We start from the raw sequence: 23,868 nt of genomic DNA on the forward strand, positions 1-23,868 counted from the left end.
AGTCAAGCAAAAATGTAATGGTGCAATGCAATGCACATGACCGCTATGGCGCGTAGCCCGATCCATTTAACGTCGACGACGCTCACTGGGGGTGTGTACAGACTCCGGAGGGGCTCCTTCAGCCCAAGCGCAATATAATCATATCATTCGCTGCGGCGTGCAGCCCGATCCATACTCAGTCCATAATATGCATATGAGTCACGTAACAGATTCAATTAATTTTCCCAATTTCCAATTTATTAAGGAGAATATACTTTAGATATTTAACTTCAGGAAAAGTGACTTAGCATTTCATAACAGTGATTAAACACAGGACTGAGATCAATGATTATACAAAGCATGCTATCACAATGACATTCATCCTCTAAGGATGCTACAGATCGGCACAAGGCCCCAAACACGGCAATAAGCCCAGATATATTCAATACAAGGTGCGTATCAGTCGCCAATATAGAAATATTCTTGTTCGGGATGGACTAAGCCTCAATCCCCAGTCATAACCAATCCCGCACCTGCCATGGGGTGCGAGTCACGCCCTACAATAGCGTCACAATGGATAAGCCGGGGTTTCAAACCCTCAGGCCATCATATACACCAACTACTCACCTCTAACCGGCCATAGAATGGTCCGCAATGCCTTTTCCTTTCGTATCGACCTCCTCGCGCGTCGAATCTAGTCAAAATCACAACGAATACATAAATATGGGTTAAAGAAACATAACCCAATAAAAAATACTCGAAAAATTCCGAAAATCACACCAACAGATTCCTCGTCTCGCCACGAGTCCGTGCATATAAAGGTTACAAAAATCGGAGCTCGTTTGACCCTCCAAATTCCATTTTTTCATCACAGATTTCCAAGCCCTAGCTTGACCCGTTTTTGATGAATTTTCTACAATTTACATGTAATTTCTACCATAAATTCGAATATTTAGGCCAAGGAACTTACCTCCAAGTGATTCTCAGTCAAAACCCTCGAATTTCCTTGTTCAAAGCTCTTAGGAACGTCAACAATGGAGGAAAAATATGAAAGGGTCGCGGATGAAATATTATTTTAAAATCCTTCTGTCGCCCAGCAATTTTCGCTTCTGCGGTCCCGCTTTCGCTTATGCGGGACCGCTTCTGCGGCCACAGTTCTGCTTAAGCGGTTTTCACTTAGAAGCCCGGACTTCGCTTATTCGACGCGAAGTCCGCTTCTGCGGTTCCTTCAAAGACCGCTTCTACGGCACCTTGTCCGCTTATGCGGACCCGCTGGTGCGAGCCACCTTCCGCTTCTGCGGAATTTCCCTAGCCGGCCAACGACCGCTTCTGCGACCAAGTACCCACTTCTGCGGTACCGCTTCTGCGGTCCATTTCCGCAGAAGCGGAAACTCCAGATGACAGCAAAATCAGACCTGCAATTACACCTCAAAGCTCTCATTTAACCACCCGAATTCACCCCGAGGCCCTCGGGACCTCAACCAAATGCACAGATATGTTCAAGCCTGATTCTACCATCTGGAATTTGCCAAAATCCAACCTTAGTCAATTCAAGCCTGATTCTACACCGGAACTCCAAATTCAATTCCGATTGCGCTCCTAAGTCACAAATCATCCCCCGAAACTAGTCGAATCATCGGAAATCCATCCCGAGCCTTCTAACTCATAAGTCAACATTTGGTTGACTTTTCCAAACTAACCTTCTCATAAAGAGACTCATTGTCTCATTTCCAACCGAACTCTATCCAAATTACTTCAAATTTTCCAAACACATATAATGAAACATATAGAAGCATAAAACGGGGAAAACGGGGCGGTAACTCCCGTAACGACGGGTCGGGTCGTTACAAGTCATGAGCATCTACTGAGAACTGTCCGATAATACTAGACCAATACAGTCTGGAAAACAACTAATAACATCTATAGGAAGATAGGGGGGAGAAGAGCAGGGCTGCGATCGCCATACAGCTACCTTGCTAACTCCGGCAGATCCGTGATGGATGATATCAACACTCGCTAGTACGTCCAGCGACCTCTGGATCTGCACACAAGGTGCAGGGAGTAATGTGAGTACGCCAACTCAGTAAGTAATAAACGTAAATAAAGACTGAGCAGTAGTGACGAGCAATAAAACATATGCAGTTCGTATAATGAAATCGCAGTAGAATACAGTAGGCTTTTAAAATCAGGATTTTGAATCTACTCAGCTCATTTCAATCCAGTTTCAGTAAAACCGTTTAAAACATCTTTCAACAGTTTTCAAACGAAGTGATGTAACAGTGAGTAAAAATGATGAAAACATAAACAACCCCTCGGGTACAACATCCCTCGCGAACAGCCCCTCGGGCAAACATGAATCATAAACAGCCCCTCGGGCAAATCTCACAGTCACTTATATACAGCCCCTCGGGCATACCTCATAATCGCTCATAAATAGCCGCTCGGGCAAAACATGAATCAAGAACAGCCCCTCGGGCTAAACATCATATCACTCATTTAGGGTACCCGCGCTCACTAGGGGTGTGCAAACTCCGGAGGGGCTCCTACAGCCCAAGCACCATAATCCGCACGGACAATTCACGTGCTATAACATCAATATCAGAATCTGCACGGATAACTCACGTGCCATAGTCTCAATATCTCGCAATCAGGCACTCGGCCTCACTCAGTCATGAATTAGTAACAACATGGTGCGGCGTGCAACCCAATGCCATAAATATCCTCACAAATCAGGCCCTCGGCCTCACTCAGTCATAAACCTCTCAAGCCACTCGGGCTATCTGTAAAAACAGGGTGCTCAGCCCAAAATAACATTTTATATGCATCAAAATGGGGTAATAAAGTCTAAGTTATGAAATCAGTAAACATAGCATGACTGAGTTTAGATTTTTAATCAAATCTGTGAAAGGATAATAAGAAAAGGCCCCTAAGGGTCCAAACAGCTTTGGCGTGAGGCCCAAATATGGCATTCAACCTAATTTATAGAAATTCTTTCTAAAACACACAAGTATCATATAGTTTCAGTCAAATACGCAACTTAATAGTTACTACGAGACGGACCAAGTCACAATCCCCCAACAATGCACGTCCACAAGCTCGTCACCTAGCATGCGCGTCACCTCAAAATAGTAAAACGATATGAAATCCGGGGTTTCATACCCTCAGGACTAGATTTACAATCATTACATACCTCAAACTGGTCAAATCCCAACTCCGCGATGCTCTTGCCCCTCGACTCGGCCTCCAATCGCTCCGAATCTATCCACAACCATAACAATACCATCAATATACACTAATGGAATGAATTCCACAAGAAAAACTATCAAATTAGGCACAAATCACGAAATCCTCTCGAACCGGCCCCAGGCCCACGTCTCGGAATCTGACAAAAGTCACAAAACTAGAAAGCACATCTACTCATGAGTCCATACATACAAAATTTATCGAAATCCGACCTCATTTGATCACTCAAATCCTTAAAAATCGGCTCTCCAATTTTCCAACCGTAAATATTCCCAAATTTCTAGCTCAACTTCTCAATTAGATGATGAATGAAACCATAGATTCATGAAATTTAAACCATTATAGGTTAGAATCACTTACCCCAACGTTGCTCCTTCAAATCCCTTGAAAAATTGCCTCTCTCCCGAGTTCCTCAAGCCCAAAATCGGAAAATGAAGAACAAAACCTCGAGCTGGGGTTTTCTGCCCAGCAAAATCGCACCTGCGGTCACATTTCCGCTTCTGCGGCACCGCAGATGCGGAATTTCCCTCGCAGGTGCGAAACTCACTTACTGCACCATATTCGCATCTGCGACCCTTAAGTCGCGCCTGCGACCTCGCGGATGCGGCCAAACCTTCGCATCTGCAGTCCAGTCCTGGCTTACCATTTCCGCATCTGCGGTTCTCTGAGCGTACATGCGGCCTCACCCCTGCGGTTCCCAGTCCGCAGGTGCGGAAACATCAGAAAAAGTAGCTTCAACTATATTATTCCACATCCACACTCTCTGTTAACCATCTGAAATCACCCCGAGGTCCTCGGGACCCCAACCAAACATACCAACATGTCATATATAACCATACGAAATTAGGCGAACCTTGTGAACACTCAAAACAACATCAAAACACCAAATTACACTCGGATTCAAGCCTAAGATCTTCAAAATATCCAAGTTCCGTAACCGATGTCGAAACCTATCAAGCCTCATCCGAATGACCTCAAATTCTGCACACACGTCACAAATGATACCACAAACCTACCCCAACTTCCGAAATTCCATTCCGACCCCGATATCAAGATTTCTATTGCCGACCGAAAATAGCCAAATTTCTAATTTCGCCAATCCAAGCCTAATTCCACCACAGACCTCCAAATCACATTCCGGACGCGCTCCCAAGTCCAATATCACCCAACGGAGCTAACAGAACCATCAGAAATCCAATCCGAGGTCAACTACTAAGAAGTCAAAACTTGGTCAAACCTTTCAAATTTAAAGCTTCAAGCTGAGAATTGTTCTTCCAAATCTGTTCCGATAATCGTGAAAACCAAAACCGATGATTTACATAAGTCATAATACATCATACGGGGCTAGTCATGCCCTCAAACAACCGAGCAAAGTGTAAATTCTCAAAACGACCAGTCGGGTCGATACATCCTCCCCCACTTAAACATACATTCGTCCTCAAACGTGTCCAGAGTTGTTCTAGAAGCCATCAAATCGCTGTATAATCTCACTATGTACATACCCGGGGGTGATCCCACGTCACCCTATCCCACATTGGTACGATACACAACATAATTGAAATTTCACAACTCACCCTAGTCCATAACCTTAGAATCAAATTTCCACTTCCGAAATTATCTATAAGATTAGAATCTCAGATCTATACACTGAATAAGTCCGAAAACCCTGTATCAAGCCATAACCGCAACTCAAGATGAAATCACATGATATACCACAGAACTCGAACACTCATAGCGATAACTTCTAATCACAGCAGCTGCTCGAACAACCCAACACCGGTAATAACCCTCTTATCAAACAAAGCCTCATTCCAACACTTTTGTATACTGCCAATGATGAAAGAAACACAGAAATCACAACCATTTCCTTAGATCAACCAGTCATGTAGTTCCCTCTCCTTCGGCAAGGATATTATCCTCCCATCATGCTGAAATCGAATCCGATAGTATTCATCCTAGGTCCAATGACCTCATCTCATCCAACACGACTACTCTAGTGACATGACACATCAATACCCTCTAAAGCCACAACCCGTGCAATCCACGCACCAATAAACAACAATCTAAACGTACTAAAATCATAAAAAAATGACTCAAATGAGACATCTGTACCCCAAGCTCACCAGTACCACCACAATGCAATGCTAAAAACCCATCACACACCGTAGAACCAAAATTCACGGATCTAACACAAGGATCATATCCAAACATAACTTCGCCATAATATGCGATCCCATCCAAACACTGGTCCACATGAAATACTTCAAGCCACCTTGCTCAAAATCAATAACCACGCTCAATTCGACGTCAAGTACTCAAAGTGCATTACCATAACCACGGAGAAGCGGATGACATAACACCCGAAAGAACATAACCAATACGCCATCCACCAAGCAATACCAATACTCTTCCCACTCAACTTCCTCTATAGGACCCCAATAGAACCGCACCATATGTGCATATAACCAACACATCATAACTTCCCGTAACATATAAGGGTAACACTCAGATCATTTCAGAACACGAATAAGCTCAACATCCACTGAATGGAACTTCCTCAACAATAGCAGTTCGGAGTCAACAGATCCGACTCGATACAAGACACACATCCATATTTGGCCTACCAATGAACCCAAAATCGGCTCGAGTTCCCCACGATAGATAAATAACCCTCCGAAAGTCTACCATGACTGAATAACAATGCACACTAACCCCTGACTAACCTTGGCTGCATTTTCACAGCCCACAGCCACGAAACAATCTATTCACGAGACTCTCAGTCTCCAAATTCATAGAACATACGAAATACCGTCTCTGAGCTCAACTCCACCGCCTGAATGCCCACACTTTTCCAATTACACGGTCATCCCACGAGGAATGCCCCTAGAATTCTTCTGTGCCACAAAGCAAAATTTGAACTCCAGCAGTCGGTCAACCAAGAGAGTGTCGAAATACCAATAAAGTATTCATAACTCAACACATTGCCCCTTTCTGAAATATACACTCTCATCAAGCCATGCCAATTAGTAGTAACATTTACCTGAAACTGTCCATGCTGCCTAAGAATTTACGACCTTTCTTTCAGAACTGAACCATGACCTTACACATGCAAATCGCAATCCTACACAACATACGGCTTATACTATGCCATCCTATGATAAATGTGAGAACTTCATAATCCGTGCCGAGCCACAAGCAACTACATACTCAACTAGCCAAGAACTTTCCATTCGATCCCATCTAGGAGAAAATCACTATACATCACATGCTCCTCACACTAGTAGAAAATACAAATCTCTAACCGTGGTAGAAACCATCAGGAATTTTCTGAACCCCATCGGCACAAAACCAAACCGTCAGGACTGAATCCTTCTAACTCAACCAAGCTACGTAGGCCACCAAAAACCCAAGAGCATTGCCACGAAATACCTGTAGAAACTCATTACCTCATAAACACCCAAAAACTAATCTTACCCATTGCCATGCCGATCCAACCTACTACCAAGCTGTCCTATCTATCCGAGTTCCTTCTGAATTACCTTCAAATTGATACTTCTCCTCGCCATAACACCACAATCTTTAACCCAGACTCACCACACGAGACCCAAGCATAAAACCACACCGCCCTGAGGCTCATAAGCTGCTGAATACTCTCTTAAATATCCCCAAAAGTACCACATTCAAAATACTTGCCCTGAAAAGACTTCCTGCTGTGAGCACGTGATTTTTGCCACGCTTAAATTGCTCCTATAAATTCATTAGAATTAGAATTTTCTTTTATTATTTGAATTTTTAGGAATTAATTGCATGATTTTGTGTCTTGTTTGCATTTTGTGTGCATTTTTAGTTGCTATAATTCATAAAAAATACAAAAATAGCACATTTGCATTTAGGATTTAGTTTTGTATTTTTCTTAGACTAATTAGTAATTAGGCTTGTACAAAATATAAAAATCATAAAGAAACTTTGATTTGTTTTGATTGATTTTAATTTTAGTTTTAGGTTTATTAGTTTAATTGTAGTTTAATTAGGTAGGTTGAATTAATTTTAGGTTTAATTTTGTTTGGTTTTTAAAGTTGAAACAATAAGTAAATAAAAGATAAATGAAAAGAATGAAAAGAAAAGAGATACAAATCAGGCTGGCCTGATATTGGGCCAGTGCTAAATAGCAGCCCAAATTGGACCAAAACCCCTCCCCAAATCCGGTCGAATTCAGGCCCAAATGATTCCACCCGGTCCAGCACCTTAAATCCTCAAACGACGTCGTTTCGTGGGATTAGATCAGGACCGTCGAGGTTTCTTGATCGGACGGTCCTAAAGCTAGGGTGTCTAAGTATAAAAGTGTCCAAACGTGCCCCCCTACCCCTTCTAACCTCCCGTCTCTCACCCCCCAAACCCTAGAGAAACCCTAGCCGCCATTGACTCCGCCACGTCCCCGCCGCCCTCCGCCCTAACGCCGCTGGCCGAAAATCGCCGCCGCCGGCGGCCGGCGTCCTTTTCCGCCCAAAATTATACCTCAATCTCTCCTCGTCCTCCGCTTTCCATATCCGGTATTGGTTTTCTTCGAATCATAGCCAAAAAGCTCAAATATTGAATCTAAATTTTCCGGCCAAAACCTTACATTGTCCAAACTGCCCCAAATTCATACCCTACACTCCCCTAACCCTCCTTATCCCTAATCCCTAACCAGAATCACTCGAATCTAAGCGAAACTGTGTGGATTTTAAATCTAGGGTTCCTGGGTTTCGAGTTTGTTCTGGAAATTTTCAAAGGCGATTGATTTCTAGTTAATATTATAGGCCTATTCTCGACAGAATAGACATATAATATTAACTGGAAACCAATTTCGAAGGGAAGTTCTTGTAGAGTCCAAAAATCTGTAAGTGACTCTTCTCACCTCTATTATTCTTTTCTTTTCTTTTTCTTTTCATTAGTTAATTCGTGCTTTTGTTGTTAGTTAGCTTGTTTTCTGTGTTATTTCTGATTTTAGTTAATCCTGATCTGATTTGTGTTGTATTTCTGTTAGTTTTAATGTTCAAATATCGGGTTAATTAGTTCAAGAGATTACTTGTTAGTTCAATAGGATTTTTCGTTAGTTTTGATTCAATTTCAACATGTCTGCTCTTTTCCTGGTAATAATCTGCTTTTCAATCCTTAGGTTTAATAGTCTGATTAAGCAATTGTTATTTAGTTTTGTTTTCTGATTGTTAAGTTTTAGTTTTGTTGGTTGGTTGCAGCCGATTTAAATTCACTAGGATTAATCATAGTTAAACTTTAACTAAAATGAAAGGGTTGTTTGGGTTAGTAATTCTAAGGGGTGGTCAAGGGTAATTTGGGCACGGGAAAGGGCTGGTTTGTTAAGACATAATAATTTTAGAACTCAAGCAAGGGTAGTTTAGGTTTTTCATAGCTAAAAGAATACCCTAGGGCCTTCTAGAAGGGGGCCTAAATGTAAGTTTTCTGCATTTTAATGCAGTAACTTGGGTAACAAGTCATAAAATCAGGGTCTAATAGCCAATTTCTGAAATAAAAAGGGGGAAAATAGGAAAATGCTTCCAGAACATTCTGCCCCACTCCTTGCCTATAAAAGGCACCTCTAATGCCCTCTTTTACAAGTTTTGAAATCTGAAAAATCCCCACAAGTTTTAGAAGTTTTTGAAGTTGAGAAATCTGAAAAGTTTTGTGAGAGGGAAAAAATCAGAGAAGTTTTAGAAAGTTTTCAGATCTGGAAAAATTCAAAAATTCAAAAATCTGAGAAGCCTAGTGAGATCAAAGATTCAAAAAAATCCAAAAAAAATTAGACTTAGAGATACTGAAAAGTTCTGAAACTTCAGGCAACCAAACAACTCCAAAAAACACTATTCCATTGAAGTTTCTTAGGATAATTTTGAGTTGCAGCTGTTAGATCCAATTTCCAGCTTCTATAAGATTGAAAAATGGTTTGCATTATCCTGGTAATTCAGTAGTTGAGGTTCCATAAGCTCCTAGGTTGATTTCTAAGTTTCAATTTGGTCTATTCAAGCTGATCTGAGTTTGTTTGCTGGTATCTGTCCATTTGAAATCAATTCCTGGGCATTTGATATTATTTGCTGGGTTTTTGGATTTGAGCTCATTGTTGCTGATTACTGCCAGTTGCTGCTGACTTCTCCTTCTTCTTATTGTTATTCGAATTCCAGGTATTCTTCAGCTCCAAATGACTTATGAAATTTGAGCTCAATGTGTGATCAAATTGGAAGAAGTAATGAAGTGCAAGCTGCTTTTATTTTCAGTATTTTACCCTAGTTAAATGCATTTCACCCCATGTATTCATTTGAACATTATATTATGTGTATTAACAGGACTGTTTGGACTGCTTTTAACCGAATTTCTTGATTTTAGAGAATTATATGGGTGTCCTGTTGAATAGTTTTAGATTTAATTAGTGTTAGTCTTATTATCATGCTTGGAACTTGAGCTTAGAATATGATTTGGTTTAATCATGTTAGTTTTAGTCCTGTTAGAATATATTAACATAACATTCGAATCTGAAAGTGGACTGGTTGTTTCAATTTGCTTAACGCGTTATTTGTTAGAAATCAGAAATAAATAGTAGTAGCTACTTCTAATGTCTAGTCCATGATTGAGTTGTTTAAGGGAGTATTGATCGACATTAAAAGTTGTTAAATTCCCAGATTTAGTGTATTAGCTCATCAGAAATGCAAACAAATTGAAATGTGTATGAGATTTGAATTTCAAACAATTAAAGAGTTGTCAATTCCAGTTATGATTAAAACCAGTTTTTGAACTCATTATCAGATTGAGTAAAACAAATAAAGCCCAGTTGTATAAAAGGCCAGTCATCTAATAAACTATGAGACCACGAGGTCTTAATTCAAGGGTCCTAGTTCTATCATACTTTCCATTTGGGCCCGCACAGAGGCCCATGATTGGGTAGCTCTTACAAAATCTAACCGAATATGCTTCATACTTGGGCTAGTTTTTAAGGACCAATATGCTAAGGGTTCAAATTTTTTTTTAAGTTATCGGTTCAATTGTAACGACCCGACCCGTCGTTACGGGAGTTACCGCCCCGTTTTCCCCGTTTTATGCTTCTATATGTTTCATTATATGTGTTTGGAAAATTTGAAGTAATTCGGATAGAGTTCGATTGGAAATGAGACAATAAGTCTCTTTATGAGAAGGTTAGCTTGGAAAAGTCAACCGAATGTTGACTTATGAGTTAGAAGGCTCGGAATGGATTTTCGATGATTCGACTAGTTTTGGGGGATGATTTGTGACTTAGGAGCAGGCTAGGGAAATTCCGCAGAAGCGGAAGGTGGCTCGCACCAGCGGGTCCGCATAAGCGGACAAGGTGCCGCAGAAGCGGTCTTTGAAGGAACCGCAGAAGCGGACTTCGGGTCGCATAAGCGAAGTCCGGGCTTCTAAGTGAAAACCGCTTAAGCGGAAATATGGCCGCAGAAGCGGTCCCGCATAAGCGAAAGCGGGACTGCAGAAGCGAAAATTGCTGGGCGACAGAAGGGTTTTAAAATAATATTTCATCTGCGACCCTTTCATATTTTTCCTCCATTGTTGACGTTCCTAAGAGCTTTGAACAAGGAAATTCGAGGTTTTTGACTGAGAATAACTTGGAGGTAAGTTCCTTGGCCTAAATATTCGAATTTATGGTAGAAATTACATGTAAATTGTAAAAAATTCATCAAAAACAGGTCAAGCTAGGGCTTGGAAAGCTGTGATGAAAAAATGGAATTTGGAGGGTCAAACGAGATCCGATTTTGGTAAACTTTATATACACGGACTCGTGGCGAGACGAGGAATCTGTTGGCGTGATTTTCGGAATTTTTCGAGTAAGTGGGCNGTAATTTTGGAGGTCCGGTGAAGAAGTTAGCCTATTTTGGCGAAGATAGTATTTTGGCGATTTCCGGTTGATAGGTGAAATTTTGATCCGGGAGTCGGAATGGAATTATGAGAGTTGCTGTAGCTTCATTATGTCATTTTGGACTTGTGTGCAAAATTTGAAGTCAATCGGACGTGATTTGATAGGTTTCGGCATCGGAAATAGAAGTTGGAAGTTCTAAAGTTCATAAAGCTTGGATTGGAGGTTGATTCATGATTTTAGCGTTGTTTGATGTGATTTGAGGCCTCGAGCAAGTCCGTAATATATTATGGGACTTGTTAGTATACTTTGTTGGGATCCCATGAGGCTCGGATAAATTTTGGAAGAGTTTTTGAAAGATTTTTGCCGTTTTGAGCATAAATGTAATGATCTAAAGGTTCATTTTTAGTTCTAGAGATCCAAATTTGATTCCGAGACTTCCGAAATTTTGATAATGAATTATAGGACTGATCTGGAAATTTTGGTCTAATTTCATCAAGTCGCGATTGGGTTTTTGACGCGAAACATGAGTAATTGTTTAACGAGCGAAATGGATATCGCATTGGGCAAATGAGCTCCGAATTGAGTTTCGATTGAAGGGTTGTGTTCGTATTATTATTTGTCACTCATAGGAACAAGAATCGTCTAATTCCGAGTTCGTACGAAGGAGTTAGAGCCTTTTTAGTGAAATTAAAGAGTGTTGGTGCATCAGGTCTGGTGTGGCACTTTTAGCGACCAGATTAGCACCTTTAGCGACCAGATTTGGGTCTTTAGCGACCAGATTTGCTTATTAAAACCTGCTGCGTTTCTGCCCGTTTTTTTTTACCTATTTTCTTGCGAAATAACACGGCTTGGGGCGATTTTGAGCAAGAAATCATGGGAAATCTTGAGTTAAGTCACTTGTGATTATTTCTACTCCATAATATTGAATTATCATCGAATAATCCGACTAGATTACATGTTTTTGAGGTGTAAATTAGGGATTTTGGACCTAGGGATTTGAAAATAAGATTTGAAGATTTGAGAGGTCATTTGAGTTCCGATTTTGGTAAACTTTATATGTACGGACTCGTGGCGAGACGAGGAATCCGTTGGTGTGATTTTCGGAATTTTTCGAGAAGTGGGCCTGGGGCTCGGGTTTTACCAACTTCGTGAATTTTAGTACTTTTCGAGTATTTTTGATTGCGTTATGTTTCTTTAACCCATATTTATGTATTCGCTGTGATTTTGACTAGATTCGACGCGCGAGGAGGTCGATACGAAAGGAAAAGGCATTGCGGACCATTCTACGGCCGGTTAGAGGTGAGTAGTTGGTATATATGATAGCCTGAGGGTTTGAAACCCCGGCTGATCACATTGTGACGCTATTGTAGGGCGTGACTCGCACCCCATGGCAGGTGCGGGATTGGTTATGACTGGGGATTGAGACTTAGTCCATCCCGAACAAGAATATTTCTATATTGGTGACTGATACGCACCCTGTATTGAATATATCTGGGCTTATTGCCGTGTTTGGGGCCTTGTGCTGATTTGTAGCATCCTTAGAGGATGATTGTCATTGTGATAGCATGCTTTGTATAATCATTGATCTCAGTCCTGTGTTTAATCACTGTTATGAAACGCTAAGTCACTTTTCCTGAAGTTAAATATCTAAAGTATATTCTCCTTAATAAATTGGAAATTGGGAAAATTAATTGAATCTGTTACGTGACTCATATGCAAATTGTGGACTGAGTATGGATCGGGCTGCACACCGCAACGAATGATATGATTATATTGCGCTTGGGCTGAAGGAGCCCCTCCGGAGTCTGTACACACCCCCAGTGAGCTCTGTCGACGTTAAATGGATCGGCCTACGCGCCGTAGCGGTCATGTGCATTGCATTGCATCTTTACATTATACTTGACTGATATATTTGGAGTTGTTTTGCTGTTAGTTCGTAGTTAGGTGTTGGATTGTTAGTTTTAGCTTTGTTTTGTGGCATTTCGTGGATTTCTTATCTTCAGACATTTTATATGCTTATTACTCACTGAGTCGGTAGTACCCACCCCTACTCCCCGCACCTTGTGTGCAGATTCAGGTACACCGGAGGCGTAGCTGAGCAGTCCTTATTTTCCAGAGCTTATCAGAGTTGTTGAGGTAGCTGCTTGACGTTCGCAGGACCTGACTACTCTTCCTATTTCAGTTTTAATTATATATACATTTCCAGACGTGAGTATTTTCGTTCAGATATTGTTATTCAGATTGTTTTAGAGGCTCTAGACTCGTGACCCCAGGTCTTTGGGAGCGTTTTATCAGACTTCGTATTTTTCTCAGTATTATTCTATTATAAATATTGGATTATTATTATTCTAAAACTATTATAATCTCTTTAGATTGTCGGTTTGAGGTTTACGGTTAATTTGGGAACGATTGTGGTCTGGCTTGCCTAGCAATGTTGTTGGGCGCCATCACGACCGGGTTTGGGGTCGTGACAGATACCGAATACGCCTTGAGAGAAGTTCACAAAGGCACTTGCGGGAACCATTTTAGGGGCAGAATCTTTGGTTCGAAAATTAATCAGGGCCAGCTATTACTGGACCGAGATGGAGAAAGATGCGAAGGACTTCGTATGAAGGTGTGATGATTATCAAAGACACGCCCCGATAATCCATCAACCGGGAGAACTACTCCACTCGGTCTTGTCCCCGTGAATGTTTATGAAGTGAGGAATGGATATCATTGGTCCCTACCTTGGGCACCCGGTAATTCTCAATTCATACTATTCATGATCGATTATTTTTCCAAATGGGTCAAAGCTTGAGCGTTCGAAAATGTCTGGGAGAAAGAAGTAATTGACTTCATATGGGACCACATAATATGCCGATTCGGGATACCGACCGAGGTCGTTTGCTATAATGGAAAATAATTCATCGGCAGCAAGGTAAATAAATTTTTTGAAGACCACAAGCTCAAAAAGATAATATCAACGCCTTATCACCCTAGTGGAAACGGGCAGGCAAAATCAACAAACAAGACCATACTTCAAAACCTAAAAAAGAGGTTGACTAATGCTAAAGGGAAATGGAAGGAAATCCTGCATGAAGTCCTGTGGGCATACCGTACGACCTCGAAATCTAGTATTGGAGCCACTCTGTTCTTGTTAGTCTACGGGGACGAAGCCTTAATACCAGTTGAAGTGGGATAACCAAGCCTCAGGTTCCAATATGCGATAGAAGAGTCAAACGGCGAGATCATGATTACGAGCCTGGAACTATTGGATGAAAGGCGGGAGGGCGCCCTGGTCCGGTTGGCCGCCCAGAAATAGCAAATAGAAAGATACTACAACCGAAGAGCCGGCCTCTGACACTTTCAGCTGGGACTGTTGAGGAAAGTAACATTACACACCCTGAATCCGAACAAAGGGAATCTGGGACCGAACTGGGAAGGACCATATCGAGTAGTCGGAATAACCGGCAAAGGCTCGTACAAACTCGAAGCAGGAATCGGTGTGCAACTACCGAACAATTGGAACGTTACACACTTAGAGGTACTACTGCTAAGGTACGAACTTAATTCTCTTTAATCATATTATGAATCGGACTAACATTTGCAGGTAAACGACCAATGATGGATTTAGCTACTAGGTCTGAAAGCACGTGTTGCACTCTTTTTCCCTTGAACTGGTTTTGTCCCAAAATAGGTTTTACGATGAGGTTTTTAACGAAACAATAGTAAAACGTGCTAACCTAGATTCGAAGACTGGTTTCAAACCGGAGTCAATGATCATTTGCTTTACATAACCAGTATCTGAGCCCTCACAAGTTTGACCTCGAATACTGGGGGCCATTACTCTCGGATTAAGGTTTTTAGCAAGGAAAAAAGAAAAATTTTTATGCTAGAAGCTAAGGTTTGGTGGTTAGGATTCATTGTAAGGGCCAAACAATCGTATGAACCGCGCTCACATAGTCCACTCTAGCCATGACACAAATTTTTGTGCGCTTTCGATCATGTACTTTACACACTGAGAAATGAAATAAAGTTTTGCCTTGCTATTACACATTTTATGCTTCTTTGATTCCGGATCCTAGAGCCCACGGGCTACACCTGCTCGGAAACTATCGAGCCTAGGGGCTACCCCTGCTCGAGGACTATCGAGCCTAAGGGCTACCCTTATTCGGGGACTATCGCCCGAAGAAAATACGGATGACCCAGGCTAATAAATCTTGGAGGCACTAAACCTATTAGGCGGTGCCAAAAAATAAAAGGCTAGGGCCACCCTAAAAATAGCTCGGAGATGTTCGAAGTTCGTAATCAGAAAGTAAGGCCTTTACAAAAACTCGAAATCTACTAAAAGGTTACCCTCGGCAAAAGCATCATCTAAAAATAGTTAAGCATCGGGAACCTCCGATCGCATCGAGTTTTCGCAAGCCACCAGAAAACAAAGTTGCATAGAAGTCGAGCTTCGCTCGAACTTCCATAAAATGAATACCCCGGAACTATATCTGATTCTATGCTAAGGAACCAAAAATAATACACGAATAAAAGATGTCATCTTCTTCGGGATCATCCGTGAGCCAGTAGAGATAGCAGGGGTCTGGTGCCCTAGATTTGGTATTCTTCTTGGGCATCCGGGCTTGGGTGGCCGCCCTTTTATTACTCTTCCCCTCGGGGTCCGGGGAACCCGAAGACTTTCTCTTTTTCTTCTTCTCCTCCTTCGCGGCTGCCCCGTGCAGTCCCGAGATGAAGGGTTCGGTAGGCAAAGACGGGTCCTCGTCCTCATCAAGCAGCATATGTTCAGTGGTCTTAGGCAGACCTGCAAGAAAAAAAAGGGAAAGTTAGCACTATGTGAGTTAAAAGCGTGATAGTAACAATTTCAGGAAAGAACTTCACCATGAGAACGGGCCTCCCATCTGCCCTTCGAAAGCTTGCACCATGTGCGCTTGGAGTAAGGCGTTTGCTTACAAATCCCCTCGATCCACTCCTTGGATCGGGGGATTATATTTGGGACTCGGGCAACTGCTTATGCCCACAGACACTAGTGATGAGAAAAAGAAATAAAAGGGAAGAAATGCCCAAGAAAGACAATACTTACGGGATGCGTTCCACTCATCGGGGAACGACAGAAACTCGGGGGGAATTAGGTCATCGATTTTCACCCGAACGAACCGCCCCTGCCAACCTCGGTCTCGATCCTCATCAATGCTCAAGAAAGGATCCTTGCTTGCTCCGCGGACAAGCTTGATCAGTCCCACTCAGAAGATTCAGGGACTGTACAAACGGAGTAGGTGGTCGAGGGTGAACCGGCGAGACTCGATGTTATTTACGAAGTGGCGCGATAGGATCATAATCCTCCAAAAGATGGGTGGATTTGCCCAATGCACACCTCATATCTCTTGCAGAAAGCAAGAACTACGGGATCCATAGGGGCGAGCATGAAGGGGCAAGTGTAAACACTCAGGTACCCCTGTTCGTGAGTAGTTATATCGTCATTGGGCCTAGGGATAACCACGTCTTTACCCTCCCACTTACAGTCTGCTCGGTCTACGGGTAGGGTTTCTTCGGTGAGAGAGCATATGTATCTCGATTCTCCATCACCCCGGTCTTGTTGGCTAGAGGCCTTCGACCTTGAAGTCATCCCGATCGAGCAGCCCCCAGGTATGAAGCATTTCATGGGGGGCTCTAGAGCCACCTCGGGAGCAACCAGCTCGGCATCTGCAATCGGGTGGGAAGATGAAGGGACAGTCTGCTGAGGTACTGACTTGGAAGTTTTAGCCATCGTGATCTAGGAAAATATGAAGATTTGAAGGGAAGTATGAAGATTCGAATGAAATCGGGGCTAACGCACACCCCGATTTCTTGGTGGATCAAACGAAGTAAGAGTATGAATATATGAAATCGAAACCGAAGCTAGGAACTCTTTGTATCAAGGCCCGAACGGAGTGCTCGACATCGGACCTGATAAGACGATGCATCCCGGACTCGGGACGAGTTCTGAGACTTTGGGAAACACAATGAACGATTGTAGGAGACAAATATAGGGTTGTGATATCTGGAACCAACCGGATCTCACGGCGCGGATCTCACTCGATGGTAGTTACGGATCAGTAATTAACGAGAGAGGATGATTTTTATCTTTTTAGACTTGTACTAGGGTGAAACTCTCCTACTATAAAGGAAAAGTTTTTTCTTAGATAACATATATTTTAACACGCAAACCAAGGCAATACAAATTCATTTTCTGCTTTCTAGATATTGCAAAATTCTTATTTTATTGTTGTTCTTCATACGCAATTGGCTTGGAACCGAGGGTCCGATCAATGGCAAAACTACTGCCCAACCTAGATACGAGCCTGGCCATAACATCATAATTGGTTTTATTATTCATTTTATCTTTAACTTGTTTATATAACATGCTTGCTTATTTGTGTCGAATCAATTAACTCCACATATCCTTAAAATCGCATACAAATTTAATTGTTACCCGCTTATAGGGTAAACACCAATGTTCTTCATATTTTACCTCTTATAATTCAATTAAAAAAATTATGTAAGTTTCAATATTGTTCATGTTTTTAATTACCTCTTATAAATTTATTTAACTTATGACAAAATATAAAAAAGAAGAATATCTTTAGCCTTAATTACGCTCCCTGCGCATCAACGCAAATGTACCGTCGATGATATCTAAACTGTATTACTTTTACTGTTTTAATTTATGTGATGCAGTTCGTAATTTGACAGTTAAACAAGTTATTATATCGTGATTTTTTCATATTCTTTTTAATATTTTAAAATTTTAATTATTGTGATTTATATATGTAATTTATAATTATGTAAATTTTATTTTAAGAAGTTAAAACTATTTATATATATTTGAATTCGCGATCAAATTTAAAAATATTTCGGTATAAAACAATGGGTGGAAAGTAACTCAGGACTAATTAAAATAAAATTCTTCTAGAAACGATAAACTCATTGAGAGACAAGTATATTATTATACCTTTTCTTTTGTGGAAACAGGTGTATAGTAGTACTATTATATACACTATTGTGCATACAACATGTCAATTTCTAGTTGTGTTTGGACAACTCACCCAAACAAGAATTTTGAGGTAGTTTGAAGGAGTGGCTGCTGACCCGAGGAACCCTTCTCTAGTTGTAATGCTAATTCGAGGTTGGTTGAAGGAGTGGTAACTACAATACCCAAGTGTCGCTTTCTATCATGTTAACACTTAAATATTTTCTTTATCTTTTTATCATATTTCTAAAAGAACGTGGCCTCATTATAATTAGTAGTATATCAATATCAATATTTTCATTTTAATTTATTCTTGATGAATGGACATGAACATGTTTAAATTAAACGACATATTTTAGTATGCCATACATATTTTATTTCAAAATCACAAAATTTTGTTTAATCAAACTAATTAAGATACACAATTAAATGAAAAAAGGGGATCAATAATAAATAATTTTAATTTCAGATTCGACTTACACGAGCAAGTGAAGTTTGGTAGGTAGTTTTAATGAACCACAATGTTCCACGTAAGTCATCCACGAGAAAGAAAAGGGAATCCCTATTTTTATTGAATCCTATTATCCTTGAGAGTGTTAGGTATAGACTATAGACAAGAAGCTCGGCAACGAGAAGTAGTAAAAATACAGCGCATCAGTTCCCTATATAACGGAAACAAAATCCATATATGAACGTGTATTTTGGGTCTTAAGAAAAAAATGAAAACAGCTGAAGCTCAGAGTGCAACAGCCCTAACAATGGAGGTTGCAAGAGTACAAGCAATAGCGTCAATATCAAAATGCATGGACACAATTCCATCAGAATATATTAGGTCAGAGAAGGAGCAGCCAGCGTCCACAACGTTGCATGGTGTGGTACTTCAAGTTCCAGTAATCGACATAGACGATAAAAATGTAGTGAAACTCATGTCCGATGCTAGCAAAGAGTGGGGGATATTTCAAGTGACAAATCATGGAATTCCAGATGAGGTTATTTCGAATTTGCAAAAAGTAGGGAAAGAATTCTTCGAGATTGTACCACAAGAGGAGAAAGAGATGATTGCAAAGAATCCAGGGTCACAGAATATTGAAGGTTATGGTACTTCTTTGCAGAAGGAACTAGAAGGGAAAAGAGGTTGGGTTGATCATTTGTTCCATAAGATTTGGCCTCCTTCTGCCATCAATTATCGTTATTGGCCTAAAAATCCTCCTTCCTACAGGTTCTTTTTCTCACTTCATATATTTCATCTTTTCGCTTGCCTTAAAATAAATTTGTGTAATTATTTTTGTTATTATGTGATGCCTGTATAGAAGCAGAATCAACTCTAAAATAAATATGCATGCCACTTTCGTGGCTGTTAAGGTCTTGTCGTTTGTGTTAGGGATTTGTTAGAATAGATTTTGAAGCTTTTCTTTATGCAGAAAAATAAAAGTATCAAATCTTATATCCTAGACATGTTAAATGCGTATTAGTAAATTAAACCAAACCACTGTCGAGAAATGAGATGGATCTGTCATATAAATCTGTATCTTAGGTTCCCATCACACTTTCCTTCCACTCGACCTTACTCAAATAAGTAGGCATTTGGACATAAAAATTATATATATATATATAATTTATGTGAACTCATTTGACTGGGCACGGAATTTAAGAAAAAATAATACTTTTGAAATTTGGGGTCCTAAACAAGTTAAAAAATGGCCAAGAGTATTGTGTGGTTATAGAAGATTAGAATTGTAAGTTTAAGCTAAATTATTTCCTAATTTAGAAAGGGTACATTCTTTTTGGAACGGATCAAAAAGGATATAGGTTCACATAAACTGGAATGGAGGGAGTAGTATGTAAAGTTAAGTTGAAATGGTTTTTGTAATTTGAAATTATGTTTCGACATGCATTTCACTTGAAAACATATTGCAGTTTTACGAGTGAGCATTTTCTTTTTGTTGAAAATTTTGAAAAAGTTTTGGTTTTAAAAAGCTCATTTTTTAAAAATTCTAAAAAACTTGCAACATTTCATGTACAAATATATTTTTAAAATAATATTTAAAAAAAAGTTTTTTTTTTTATGGACAAACGAGTCCGAAATGTTTTTTCTTATTTGATTTTCCATCCGGTGTCCGGTCCACGCATTGGAGCCCGACTATATCTGGATTCGCGCCATGTAGGGCTCCTACCAAAGATTTTTCCATACACAGGGCTCGAACTCGAGACCCCTAGTTACGGGAGGAGCAGTCCTATCTACTGCACCACATCCTTTGGTGGTAGTCCGAAATGTTACTATGCCGAAGAGAGAGAGAAATGCTGCGTCTTGGAATTTTATTAAATTCTGCCAGCTCGCTGTCATGGAATTAGGAGTCTACCATAAGAAGTAGCCATTGTTGTCAACATCGTCATGGGAATTGACTAATTAAAAAGGGTTAGCCAGAATTACTCTTTTTGTTTTAGTTCTAACCAAGACCACTTACGCCCAACGTCACTGAGAGTAGTTGTACTCTGCAATTCACAGCGAAAACACGTGTTACGGGTTTGAAGAAGACAATTCCATTGAACTAATGAAAATATGCCGCCTGTTTCAATTTATACGACATAATTAGATTAGGCATAAAGTAGTAAACATAAAGCTTAAAAAGAAAAAAAAAATTTGTTACCGGTCTTAATATACTATAATATTTGTGTGGCTATAGAATTTTTAAACTTATCATTGCATTTAATATGCTATCATATTTATATGGCTATATAAAAGTTTGTAATTAAGATAAAAGGATAATGTCAAGTTAAATTATTTTTACATTTAGGAAGGTATCATTCTTTTTAAAATGGATTAGTAAGGGAATAATGTCATTTTTTAAATGGATGGAATAATGGTTTTTCGTGAGTAATATGACGATTGCCTTCTCTCCCATTATCTTACAGTTCAATCAGAAGTTTAGAAAAAAGACTGTATCAACCAATTCATTAAGTAGATAGAGTAGAAGAGAAGCCCGGAATAAGGTTGACTAAGACTGCCAACTGCAAGAGAAGAGAGAAAGGAAAATGTCGTCATTGGTTATGAAAGTTGTTGTTATCTTTTTGTATAATCTTGGGCAGTTCTACACTTGAATTTGATTTTGAAATTGAGTGAGGTTTAAAGTATTTTTATTTAAGAGGGACACCTTATTTTTTATTTATCAAATATTGAATTCCCACGGTATTTTGCACCAAATCTTTAATCTTAGACGTGATAGGAAGTATTATGTGCCCCAGATTAGTTGAGAGAATCAATTGTTGTCTCTTTATATGCATGTGAATTTAGCAAAAACAGAAGAAAAAATTTAGGAAGAGTTTATCAGCGTCACTGAGTTAAAACTTTTATAATTGTACAAATTAAATAACAAAACTATTTGTAGACGCACACACCTAGATATATCTTCATGACTTCATCATCACCTAGATTTGGTGAATTAGGTCTATATTCTATGCACATCTATAACTGGTTCCCTTTTTAAGTTTTCAAGTTGTGCTATATTAGGACTTTTGTATTTATGATACTAGATGTATATGATGCTTATGGTTGAATGAAATAGAATATGACATTTTACATCAATTAGTATGAAATTTATTTCATTCCTTTTTTAATCAAACTCTTCTATATACTCAATTATCACACTCAAAATGCTCTAGGACCATAGCTGAAACTTTTTCTAATGTTGAATCAAGCCATGTGGGGACTAAATTTGTATCTAATTTGAGATATTCCTAAGCTTTTTTTTTTCTTCTGCTATGATTCAATACTTAAAACTCGAATCCAAAACCTCTAATAATTAATAATAAAAGAGTACTTCCCTTTATTTTCCTAACCACAATCCTTGTTGATTATTCCATTCACCTTAACTACGGTAGAATATGGACATATAGGCCCTAGCCCCACCAAACTTTGCCCCTATCATATTAGGTATCCCCACATAACCTCTCCCCCCCACCCTATGCCATACTACTTACTAGTAGTTGTTAATTTTTGCTATATCATAACAAGCATGACTATTTACCGCTTAATAAAATTGCACATTAGGTCTCAACATTAAATAATACAATTATGGTCTATGATGAGATCTATTATTATCGTTAATGTGCTAGGGTAATAATTCTAAAGTGATTCAGGTTATCGGAAAGCTTAACATTCTATTTTCATTAGTGCATGCTATGTCTTTTAGAGATTGTTTGACTTAAAACCAGGTTATTCTAAAATTATTATCCTGTAATTATATATAATTAGGATAAATTAATCAACCTTCTATATGGGATAGATAATCATCCCATGATTGTAGTATAAACCCTCATCAAACACAAGATTAATAAAATCTTGAATTTTATACCATTTAATCCCTCTAACAAAATGCTAAAAAAAATCTTTGTAGGGAAGCAAATGAGGAATACGCCAAGAGGCTGCGAGAAGTTGCGGAGAAGATCTTTAAGAGCTTATCACTTGGGCTTGGGTTAGAAGCGCATGAAATGATGGAGGCAGCAGGAGGTGAAGATATAGTTTACTTGTTGAAGATCAATTATTACCCACCATGCCCAAGGCCTGATTTGGCACTTGGAGTTGTGGCCCATACAGACATGTCCCATATAACCATTCTTGTCCCAAATGAAGTCCAAGGCCTCCAAGTGTTCAAGGATGGTCATTGGTATGATGTCAAGTACATACCAAATGCCCTAATTGTCCACATTGGTGACCAAGTTGAGGTATATATATCTCATTCATACTCACTTAAATTCATGTATGATTTTTTCAATCAATGGGAAATTGACAAAATGATTGAACAGATTCTTAGCAATGGGAAATACAAGAGTGTGTACCATAGGACAACAGTGACAAAGGACAAGACAAGAATGTCATGGCCAGTTTTCTTGGAGCCACCACCAGAGCATGAAGTTGGGCCAATTCCTAAGCTGGTTAATGAGGCCAATCCACCCAAATTCAAGACCAAGAAGTACAAGGATTATGTCTATTGTAAGCTTAACAAGCTTCCTCAGTGAAGAAACTCCTCTATATTTGTTTGGCAGCGAATAGCTAGTATATTCGTCAGTATTACTATTATATTATGGTTTGTATGTCTTATTATTATAAAGGACTATATGGTTAGACTTAAAACTTTTTGATACTAGCCAATAACTGATCGATTCATTAATACTTTATTTACATGTAAATAGTTGCTTTGCTTTGCAGTGTGTTTAACTTTGGACATGGCAAATTATAAAACAATACTCAAACTACAGTCTACAAGTAGAATTACGAGGATTGTAAAGGAGGAAACAATTAGGGAGCTCTTTTTTTTTTTTTTTGTCCCATCAGCAACGGCTAGGAACTCTATTAAGATTAGATTTTATAATCTTTGTTTTCCTTAACTGTTCAGAAGTGAATTTCAGGTAATATTAAGTTAAATGAAAGAAAAAGCATATAAATGTAGTCCCTTCTTAGCTTGAACGAAAGTGATAACAATACATCAAGGGTCCAAGAATTACTAAGGAAAAACAAGAAAAAAAAAACAAAAGTTAAAAACAAATAAAGAAGACAAATATTAAAGATAGACTGAATTCAAGAAACCCTTTCTTGAATTCAAGATGTTTATTCTTGAAATTGAAGCCTAACAATAACATTAACTAAAGTCCTAAACAACTTTGGACAACAAGTCCGACCATCTTACAAAAAGAAAAAGACTAGGAAATAAAAACCAAGTCAACATTTATCATGGTGAAAGGTATTATCCAAAGCATCACTACATCTTATGGCTAA

General features: G+C 39.4%; 1 protein-coding gene across 1 annotated transcript; it reads left to right on the plus strand.

Moving 5' to 3' along the window:
* The first annotated feature begins 18,690 nt into the window (after positions 1-18,690).
* LOC109237082 (flavonol synthase/flavanone 3-hydroxylase) lies at positions 18,691-23,294 on the plus strand. The gene is made up of 3 exons (XM_019403338.1): positions 18,691-19,314; positions 22,490-22,817; positions 22,899-23,294. Exons 1-3 carry the CDS (start codon positions 18,815-18,817, stop codon positions 23,109-23,111), a joined length of 1,041 nt encoding a protein of 346 aa, XP_019258883.1. The 5' UTR covers positions 18,691-18,814; the 3' UTR covers positions 23,112-23,294.
* Positions 23,295-23,868: the final 574 nt, after the last annotated feature.

This window comes from Nicotiana attenuata, unplaced genomic scaffold (assembly GCF_001879085.1).
Source record: "Nicotiana attenuata strain UT unplaced genomic scaffold, NIATTr2, whole genome shotgun sequence".
NCBI classification, from domain to species: Eukaryota; Viridiplantae; Streptophyta; class Magnoliopsida; order Solanales; family Solanaceae; genus Nicotiana; species Nicotiana attenuata.